The sequence below is a fragment of the Anabrus simplex genome, chromosome 1, assembly GCF_040414725.1.
Source record: "Anabrus simplex isolate iqAnaSimp1 chromosome 1, ASM4041472v1, whole genome shotgun sequence".
NCBI classification, from domain to species: domain Eukaryota; kingdom Metazoa; phylum Arthropoda; class Insecta; order Orthoptera; family Tettigoniidae; genus Anabrus; species Anabrus simplex.
Window position 1 is genome coordinate 913067663 of NC_090265.1, and position 11612 is coordinate 913079274.

The following is an 11612-nucleotide window of genomic DNA, read 5'->3' on the forward strand; positions in this document are numbered from 1 at the left end:
AAAATATTTGTCACGTTTTGAGACTGATAATATCAGTATGTTTTAAGCAACACATTTGAGAATATAAGCAGAGAGAAAGTGGCAGCACACTACTAGTTTTAAAAATATCAATAATATAGTTGTAGTTATGACTGAATTTCCTATTCTTTGCAATGTAACAAATGTTAAATATTTTGAAAGTATATTATGTATTGCATGTGGAAATGCGTCCATTTCTCTAATTATTGCTTGTTTACCGTTAGGTTTGGTTTATACATTTCTCTGTTTCTACATTGATTTTTGTTTATTCCTTTTAATAAAAATTTAACTGTATATAAAATATATAATATAGTTGTATTTTTTCTGCTTCTTTTCAGAATGATAAAGGATATTTGAGTTGGCTGGACATATCAATTGGAAAAATTATTTCACAGTTTAATTCTAGGATGGGCCGACTAAATATTATGACTCAGAATCCTTACAATGCAGTATTGTGTCTTGGACATTCAAAAGGTGAGTTGTTCATGTTCTGTCTCTGTTAGTTAAGAGTTTTTATTTTCAGTGAGGCTGGAGCAACAGGATATAATACCAATGACTCTACTGTAGATTGGACTAGAACTTCTCTTCACATTCAATACAATCAAAGCATTCCCTCTATTCTTAATATTAGATCTGCCTCTGTAATTGTGGAAACTGATATGAAACGTAGGCTGATCTTCTTAGCATTTTCCCATTTGTTACAGGATCTGCTTTGCAGACCTTGTAATGCCATTTTACACGGTTAACTGCATCACCTGGTCATAGATTAACTGCTTTTATACCTTGATGTACTGTATCCTGCAATTTTTGTTTGGGTCACTGGACCATCAAAGGCTGTTCTCATGGACTTTCTCAACAATTGGTTCCATATTAACACACTGCCTGATGATGTTGTTCATAATAAAGTAGGGTAAATGACCATTATCCACCAAAGCATCCTCATTTCCATTTGTGTCATGGAGTGTTCTGCACTTTTAATTGATAGCTCAGCACTCGTTGTTGTATAGTGCAACAGATATCAGACTTGGGCAAAAGAACTTATGTAACAGAAATGAATTTACGTGAAAAAGTATGTGATGTTCTTTTTTTTCAAAATTGACATTCTTGATTTTGTGAATTCTCTCTCTATATCTTACCCATGACCCGTCCATGGGTGTTGCCGCTGAGTGCTGTTTGGTGTATTTCACTTTGACCTCGTACTCTTCCATGGCCACAGAGTGACTAATCTTTTCGTTCCCTTCTTTATCATTGTCTTTATTATCTGTACCATCTTCATTAATATCAGCCTGGAGAGCAGTGGCAATTATTTGATCATTGAATCCTGCCAACAGCAGCCCTGAAAATGTTTTTGTATGGTTTCCCATTTTCACACCAGGCAAATGGTGGGGCTGCACCTTACTTAGGGCCACGGCTACCACCTTCCCCATCCTAGCCCTTTCCTATCCTTGCGTTCGATGTGTTAGTACAATGTTAAAACACTAGCAAAAAAGAAAATGGATCATCGTTGAACTCTTTTGGCACAAGGGGTGGCAGTCAGATAACACGAGGTTGGATATAAGGTTTTGCTGTACATTATGAAGTTCTAATTAAGAATTTATTAAAGCAGAAAGCCAAACATAATACTGTAGTTACATCTTACGTACCGTATTTTCTCGCATAATTAACGCACCCCGATATTTTTGTGTCGAAAATGGAGAAGAATAAATATTCATGTATTGATACACTCACTTCTTCGAACATCTATCATGCAGTTCTGGATGTGTTTTGAAATAAAGATGTCAACTACTCAGGTAGCAGCCTTCCTATTGCAAAACCGGGCATTCCAAATACCAGGCAACATGCTGTTATCAGCTGGTAGGAAATACCACTGCACTAGTTCAGTGAGAGAATCAGCGCAGAAGTGACTAGTGACCCTCTTTTCCAGTCTGGAACAAACTTATTTTATGAGTGTTTCGGATATGGGACGTGCACTTTCTCTGATCTCAGAATTGTTTGTTAGTCCACAGTGATCAAGTATTCGACTCATACTGCATCATATAAACTTGCGGGGATCAGTTACGCCGAAACAATATGGGAATAGGGCAGTGGGCTGCAAATATTCAGTGTCCGAATGCAATGTGCACTACTGCGGTAACAGAGTAGTGTACTTCAAGCGACCAACAAGTGTCGCAAAGCATATCGCGGACCAAAAAGCGGCAACTTTCCAAAAGTAGGGGAGCATCTGCTTAAATATGTGATTTTGTTATGCAAAGTTGGATATGCCCTTTCTCACGAAATGGTATTTTAAAGGACGAGAAATAGCTTCTGCACATGGAATCAGTGTCTCGGATTTGAACGTTAGCCAAGGCTTGATGATTAATTTTATGAAGAGAAATGGACTTTCTCTTCAATGAACAACACCATTATGCCACAAAATGGAGAATGATTTCAACTAAAAATTAATTTTCATCGCTTTGTGATTGAGAAGCGTAAAGTGAAGGAATATATGCTCTCCCAAACAGGAACCACAGGTCAGATGTCTGTCATTTTCTGTATGCCACAAAGTTGAAAAATCGATAAGAAAGGGACATCAAGTTTTATTGTATGCGCTACCGGAAGCGAAATAGAACTATGCACTGCAATGCTATTCTCTTTGGCAATGCTTGCTGTAACAGGTGATCACAGAGAGCTTGCACCTTATGTTGTTTAAAATTGAAAACCAATGCCTAAAGTAAAATTTCCGCCAGGGATCCATGTTCGTATCCAAGACAAGGGTGGATGGACATGTGACTTGTACAAGATTGGATACGAACGGTTTGGGGAAATACAGCAGGGGTCCCTCCTTCGATGCCCAGCTTATCTCATGTTGGACTTTTTTTTTTTTCCGGGATGTCATTGAATTGTACTTTTATTAGTACATGTTTATTTCCCTTCAGGTCGTATTGTCAGCTCGTAACAGGAAGAATATTTTTCAGTTTCAGTACTTCAAACCCACGTGTCCAACTTACCTGATGTACCCTATTTGACTTTTCAGAAAAAATCTCACGCCGGAATTTTATGCCAAATGATGACTAATCGCAAATGTGTTGAACCAGTTCCGTGTATATTATATTTGATGTATCTTTTAAAGGTAAATGTAAATATTTTTTTAATATCTGGATTCCGCGAATAATTTACGCATCTGACATTTTCACCTAGATTTTTCATCAAAAAAGGACGTTAATTACGCAAGAAAGTACGGTATATACACTAGTGTTCAAAAGTTAAGTATGAGTTACGAGTAAGCAGGGCAACAGGAAATAGACCACAAATCGTACAACATATGCATCTACCAACCTTACATGTTTGCTCTGTATAGGAAAGGAGTGTTCCCTGCTTTGACTAGCGGCGTAACCGCAGGGTAAACCCAGTCAGTGCCTGCGCCCCGTATTCCCTCAGTCTTGTTTGCCCTGTTATAGTTTGCAGAGTGTAGCCTTGTGGTGAACGTGACAACATAATGGCACAACGATGCCTTTGAGACCCTGTTTTGCAGGGTAGAATACTTGGCCACCTGGAAGCAGGCCAGACACAGTCCGAAGTCACCATATCCTTGAATGTGCCACAAAGTGTCATTTCCAGGCTTTGGAGATGATTTCGAGACACAGGAGATGTTAGTCGTAGGCCAGTACCAGGTCGACCAAAGGTAGCCACCCCACAGCAGGACCGATATATGGCCTTAACCGCCCCATGAAATCGGAGTGCACCTGCAAGACAATTGTCAGCGGAGCTTGCAGCTGTCTCAGGGATTGCCATTTCCTGGCAAACTGTGTACCGGTGGCTCAGAACAGCAGGGCTGTTTACTCGACGTCCAGCGGTGTGCGTCCTGCTCACTCCAGCACAGAGACGGGCCCGTTTACTGTGGAGCCATCAACATCAACATCAAAACTGGAGGCATATGCTCTTCACAGATGAATCCCGCTTCAGTTTGCAGAACGATTCCCATCGCACATTAATCTGGAGAGAACCAGGTAGCCGATGCAACCTCAGGAACATCGTGGAACGGAACCAGTATGGTGGTGGTGGCGTCAAGGTGTGGGGCGACATCATGTTGAATGGCCGTATGGACCTCCACATCTTCATGGGTGGTCCGAGAAACACTGTTAACGCTCGGAGATACAGGGATGAGGTACTGAGACCACATGTTCGACTCTTCAGAGGTGCGGTTGGTCCAGATTTCCTTTTAATGGACGATAATGTCCAACTGTACTGCGCTGCTCTGCTGGATGAATTTCTGGCTGGGGAAGACATTCATTGCATGGACTGGCCAGCGAGGTCTGCGGATCTGAATCCTATAGAACACACCTGGGATGCATTGGGGAGACGAATTGCATCCGGTCAGCCTCCACCAAGGATCCTCCAAGACTTTTGTATTGACCTTTCGGACGAATGGGATCGACAAGAACTCTTGGACCATCTGATAGAGAGCATGACACGTCACTGTGAAGCATGTGTGGCCGTTAGGGGTAACCATATACCGTATTGACAGCATGTTTTGTTGTGGAAGACATTGCCAAGTTTTGTTAGTTGTTGTCAAAGGTGTACCTTAGCTATCAGAACCATTCTAACACTGTTTTTTGGACAAGTTGTGTGACATATGGTGTATGATTCAGCTTCCGTTTGTTCAGTAATCTCTCTGACATTCCTATCAAGCGGTATGGCCTCGTTTATTGATTATGCTTAACTTTTGGACACTAGTGTAGTTAATGACATTATTCTTTTAGTGCACTTTATTAGATGGTATTTGTCACATTCTCAGTTCTGCAGCTTACACAATTTTCTCTGGGATTGTGGTATGTTTTACTGTGCATATTTTGTGATGAAAACTGTGAATGGCGTATCCAGTCACGACGTGTTGTAGTTCCTGATTTTCTTTCATCCAATTTCTCTTCATCATGGCGCTTGTAGCATAGTAGTCTAGGTCATTCTCTTTACTGTTAGCCTCTTTTCTCTCCAGATGTTTTGTATATTGTTCTGTAGCTGGTAGTAAGGCCGCGTACACACCGAGCGCGGTCCGCATAGTGTGTCGCGTGTAGCGTGAAATGCTATGCATAGCGCAAGGCGTGTTTGCTGTTCACACCGAAAACTCTACGCCGTGCTCTCAGCTTAGTTTGGCGAGAGGTGTTATAGGGTCGTCACAAACTATTGCCGTTATCCAAGTACACTAGAAACAGTTTACTGATGGATAACAGTTACCTAAAATTAAAAATTAGAAAGAAGAAGCGAAAGTGGATTCATGAATTTAATGAAGAACGAATTACTTTTGGAGAATTCCATTGTTTGTACAGAGATGCAAGACTTTATCGCGATAAATTTTATGATTACTTAAGAATGACAAAAAATACCTTTGACCTTCCAAACCCTACAACTGAAAAGTGGCGACAAGTAGCAGAGAAGTATTGGGAGAAATTCAATTTTTCCAATTGTCCAGGAGCACCATGCAGCAAACACGTGGAAATTAAATTTCCGGCTAAATCACACACTTTATATAATAACTAGCTGTAGTACCCGGCGTTGCCCGGATAGTTTTTGAATGTTTACCTTTAACATTTGTATTACCAGTTAGTTAAGTGTGAAGTGAATGCTTATAGAATTCTTTTTGAGATGTTGATTGTACGACTTATTATGTAGTTTTAGAGTTTTTTAGATGTATCTGATTTCAAGTTTTAGATTATTTAATTATCGAGTAAACACTAATCTCGGTCATTTCATACTATTTACTTTTAAGCTCTTCTCAGCTCCTGCCTTGATGGAGGCTGAACGTGGACTTAAACGGTATCCAGAGCGTCACAGTTCGTATCAGAGACACATAAACAATGGATTTCGACATTAATATTGGTTATTTTCCTTATTTTTGCATGTCAGCCCCTCTCATTCCCCAACACCAGCGGGGGCTAAGTGTATCTGACCTCCACAGTAATGTTTCCTATATAGTAAGTCATGTGTATACCAAGTTTGATTGAGAGGTATGCTAGAACATACACACATACATCCTTAAACTCTGTCCCTTTGGACGTTTTCAATTTTTTGCCAGTTCTCATCCGCCTGCCGAGTAGTACTGAGCTTTATCTTAAACGGCACCCAGAGTGTCACAGTTCATCTCAGCGACCCCGAAAACTATGGATTAGACACAAATTTCGGTTGTTTTCGGTTAATTTTTACATTTCGCCCCTACTTTAGAGGCTAGGAGTCTCTTACCCGTAAGATATATTTTTCCAGACAGTAGGTCCAGTGTCCACTCTCTCAGTCATTTTCGAAATTTTGTTTTTCACTTTTTCTCACCGCTATGCGAAAGGAGGCAGAAATTGGACTTCTATTCATCTACTATTCATCTCAGCGACCCCGAAAAGAATGGATTCGACACTATTTTCGATTATTTCTACATCTCACCCCGTCATAGGTGTGCTAGGGTTGTTGTACCTCCACGCAGTTTGTCTCCTGATAAGTCATAAGTGACTTTGTTTGAAATTGCTCCCGTAGTCCCGAAACGTATGGATTCAACACTAATATCGGTCATTTTCAGTCATAATTACATTTCGTCCCCTTATCTAGAGCTTCTAGGGGTGTCTTTCCCCCTCAGTATTTTTTTCAGGTAGTAGGTAATATTTGTTCTGCTGACAGTTATACTGGAACGTACAAAAAACATCCTTAATCTCGGTCATTTGGATATTTTCTGTTCTTGACTCCTTTTCACCCGCCTGGCAATTGGGGATCAACTTCGACTTAAACGACAACCGGAGTGTCAGTCCTCATTTCAGTGACCCCTAAAACCATGGATGTGACATTATTTTCGATTATTTTATATCTAACTCCCCCCTAACCCCCCACCACAAAGGGGCCTGAATTTGTACTTTAAAGGTCCACTATTCATCTCAGCGACCCAGAAAACTGTGGATTCAATACTATTTCCGATTATGTCTATATATACTCACCCCTCGCCCCCACCCCAAAGGGGACTGAACGTGGACTTTAAAAAGATTATAAGTGTCACTATTCATCTCAGTGACCCCGAAAACTATGGATTCGACACTATTTTTGATAATTTTATATATCTCGCCCCCTATCCCGAAGGGGACTGAACTTGGTTTAAAAGATTCCGTAATGTCACTGTTCATCTCAGTGACCCCGAAAAGTATGGATTGGACAATACTTTCGATGATTTTTATATATCAGCCCCATCGCTACCCCCTCCTGCCCCTAAGGGCGCCTGGGGTGCCTTACCCTCACGTGGTTTGTCTCATGATACTAAAATTCCGGACTGCCGCTATTCATCTCAGCGACCCCAAAAACTCTGGATTCGACACTAATTACGATTTTTTAAATATATCACTCCTCCTTGCCCCCACCCTAAAGGGGGTTGAACTTGGAATTAAAACATTCCTGGGATGTCACTGTTCATCTAAGCGACCCCAAAAAGTATGGATTCGACACACCCCTAAGGGTTCCTGGGGTGTCCTATACCCACGTGGTTTGTCTCCCGATACTAAAATTACGGAGTGTTACTATTCACCTCGGTGACCCCGAAAACTATATATTCGACACTAAATATGATTATTTTTATATCTCACCCCCCCCCTCTTGCTCCCCACCCCAAAGGTGTCTGAACTTGGACTTTAAAAAAATTGGAGAGTCACTATTCATCTCAGCGACCCCGAAAGTATGCATTCGACACTACTTTCGATGATTTTTATATCTCACACCTTCGCCCCCCGCCCCTAAGGGTTCTTGGGGTGCCCTACCCCCACGTGGTTTGTCTCCTGATAGTAAAAATCCGGAGTGTCACTATTCATCTCGGCGACCCCGAAGAGTACTCGACACTCTTTTCGATTATTTTAATATATCACTCCCCACCCTAAAGGGGGCTGAACTTGGAATTTAAAAATTCCCGGGATGTCACTATTCATCTAAGTGACCACGAAAAGTATGGATTCGACTCTATTTTCGATTATGTGTATATATCACTACCCCCTCACCCCCCACCCCAAAGGGGGCTGAACTTGGACTTTTAAAAAATTCGGAGTATCACTATTCATCTCAGCGACCCTGAAAAGTATGGATTCCTCACTATTTTCGTTTATTTTTATTTATGACCCCCCTCGCCCTCCACCTCTAACGGTTCCTGGGGTGTCTTACCCCCACGTGGTTTGTCTCCTGATACCAAAAATCCGCAGTGTCGCTATTCACTTTGGCGACCCCAAAAACAATGTATTGGACACTATTTTCCATTATTTGTATATATATCACTTCCCCCTCGCCCCCACCCCAAAGGGGGCTGAACTTGGACTTTTAAAAAAATTCGGAGTGTCACTATTCATCTCAGCGACCCCAAAAAGTATGAATTCGACACTATTTTCGTTATTTTTATATATAACCCCCCTCGCCCCCCCGCCCGTAAGGGTTCCTGGGGTGTCTTACCCCCACACGGTTTGTCTCCTGACACTAAAAATCCGAAGTGTCGCTATTCACTTTGGCAGCCCCGAAAACTATGTATTCGACACTATTTTCCATTATTTGTATGTATATCACTACCCCCTCACCCCCACCCCAAAGGGGGCTGAACTTGGACTTTTAAAAGATTCGGAGGGTCACTATTCATCTCAGCGATCCCAAAAAGTATGGATTCCACACTATTTTCGTTTATTTTTATTTATGACCCCCCTAAGGGTTCCTGGGGTGTCTTATCCCCACGTGGTTTGTCTCCTGATACTAAAAATCCGCAGTGTCGCTATTCACTTTGGCGACCCCGAAATCTATGTATTCGACACTATTTTCAATTATTTGTATATATCAGCCCCCCTCGCCCCCACCCCAAAGGGGGCTGAACTTGGACTTTAAAAAAAATTGGGGTGTCACTATTCATCTCAGCGACCCCGAAAAGTACGGATTCGACACTATTTTCATTTATTTTTATATAAGACTCCCCCTTGTCCCCCCGCCCCCAGCGGTGTTTGGGATGTCTTACCCCCACGCGGTTTGTCTCCTGATACCAGGTCATAAGTGTATCAAATTTGGTTGAAATCGCTCCAATGGTTTGGGAGGAGATGTGGTACAAACCCACCCACCCACATACATACAATGACTTTTATATATATATAGATTATAAATAGTATTTTATAATACTGTTGCAATTAGCATACACTATTTATCATCGTAACAAAAGTGAAGTAAATGTGTGACAAATATTATATTTACTTGATATTCTTCACGTTACCACCCTCCATTTACAAAATTATAGATTCAATGCACTTTGTCACAAAGTGTCCGGCTACATGGCTAAATGGTTACCGTACTGGCCTTTGGACACAGGAGTCCCGTGTTCGATTCCCGGCAGAGTCGGGAACTGTAATCATAATTAATAAATTCCATTGGCACGGGCGCTGGGTGTATGGTGTATTTATAATCATTTCATCCTCATCATGACGCAGGTCACCTATGGAAGTCAATTCAAAAGACCTGCACCTGGCAAGCCGAACTTCTCGGACACTTCCGACACTAAAATCCATACGCAATTTCATCCTGTCACAATGTTAAGCCCAGTAAAATATGACAGTAGAAGTAATATTACTGTATAATTTATGTTTACTGTAGGAATGTGATAAAATTGTTGTAGATACATAAGTCCACTTATTTTGCAAAACAGTTACATTTTTATAGTTTTTGTGTCTTGGGTTCCATATTTCTTCTCTTTGAAACACTGCATGAATAATTTCTTCTTCCATAGCTTAAGAACAAGCTAGGTAACGCTAAGCAATTAACCAACACTGCGCGTTGTCTGGCGCTTCGCTTAGCTGTAAGGTAGGCGTTCAGCGCAGCAGAGCGCAGGCTGTGTGAACACCTGGCTTAGGAACAACGCACTGGTTATGCTTAGCGTGACGCTTAGCGTTGAGCAACATGCGACACACTATGCGAAGCGCGCTCGGTGTGCACGCGGCCTAACAGTTTGTGCAGATTAAGGGGACAGCTGACATATCAGATATGTTTGAACAAACAAATGGAGTTCTGCTAGGGGATCCAATGAGTCCTTTGTTGTTTAACATCAGCACAGCTGATATTACAGACATTCTTCAGAGTACAATGGATACAAAACTTATACAATGATCACTGGGGGTCTACAAGGAGCTTTAATTGAGCTGGAGAAATGGGTAAATAAAAATTGCCTTACCATCAATTTGGAAAAGACAGTCCAAATAACATTTTGGAAAGGAGGAAAACTCACATGCAGAGATTCCCTCAACTCTTAATGGAAAACCTCTAAAAATTGTCACTCATTTTAGGTACTTTGAATTACCCTGCAAACTACTACAAAGTCATTTAAATACTTTACATATTCAAGAAAGAACTGCATCAGCCACAAGAGCAACCCCAGCCATAAAGAATCTTTCAACTCTTTCCCTAGATATAGTATTGAGACTTTTTAACACCACTACAGTAAAACCGTATTAGTGCGTTCCTCATTAACATGTTTTCCCGCTTAGCACGTCATAAATTCGAAGTCTCAATTCTCATTATATTAAATCTGTATAAAAATACCTCATTATCATGTCATGAATTTTCTCTATTACCATTTAGTACGATCTCATTTTTCCTAGACCTGAAAATATGGCTATATTTGTCATCCCTTCTGAAAGAAATGTGATTTCCAAGTTGGCTAAGAGCCATCGCCGTAGTTGCGTGATTACGGGAGAAGGCCTTCCTGAACTTCAAAGGATAAGTTGCACTTTCGGGGAGCAAGCCATTAGCCTCTGGAATGTTCATTTTTGCTTGCTGGTTAGCAGCGAGATTGTCGAATAGCAAAGTGAGCCTGTTTGTGCTTGTATTCCGCATTCCATTCAGAAGGTGGAAATATATTTTGTGTTGAGTGGTACAGTACAGTGAAGTGTAGCTAATATTTGTCGTGTGACACAGCAGCATATATCTGAGTTAGGAGCATGTTCATGTGAAATAGACTAGCGTGGTGCATATTTGTCTTGTGATAGCATAGTTATGGACACAGAAAATGTGAAATTCCTTAATAACTTACTGAAGACAAAATTAAAATTTGTCAGAAAGTGGACTGGCATAAGTGCGCAGAATCAACACCACCTACAGAGGTCATGAATATTGAAACTCGCACTCAAGTTGGTCGAAGTTTTGTTCAAATCAAAATGGCAGCCAAAGTCATTCCTCGCGTTGCACATGGTCGAATGTAACCTCCAATTCATTGTCTAAGAGTGTGATCAGAAAATAATTTATAACCCACTGCTCTGAAATGAAAGTCTTCTACTAACATTTATTTTAGGAAGAGTGTGACCCATAATAATACTTCAATATTTTTGTTGGCCCCTGTGCACATGTTTTCATATTTGTTTTCTGGTGTTTTTCACACCTTGCAGTGTACCGGTACTTGTTATTTTATAATCCCCAGCAGAAAAGGTTTTCATATTTGTTCTTCCATGTTTTTCACACCTTTTAATATTTTTCTCCCATCTTTAGAAATGGTAGATAGGCCTATAATTTTCACTGTACCTGCGGATACACGATGTAAAATGCCCTCATGTCAGAAAAAATTGTATCTAACGTTTCCATATCCCTGTTGGATA

At 40.9% G+C, this 11612-nt stretch overlaps 1 protein-coding gene across 2 annotated transcripts in view; it reads left to right on the forward strand.

Moving 5' to 3' along the window:
* The window catches only part of LOC136874744 (WD repeat-containing protein 46), a 96178-nt gene that overhangs the window by 40375 nt on the left and 44191 nt on the right, over positions 1–11612 (forward strand). For both annotated transcript variants that reach the window (XM_067148422.2, XM_067148414.2), the window contains exon 6: positions 357–492. In XM_067148422.2, coding sequence (XP_067004523.2) covers positions 357–492 — 136 coding nt within the window. The remainder of the gene's footprint in view (positions 1–356; positions 493–11612) is intronic.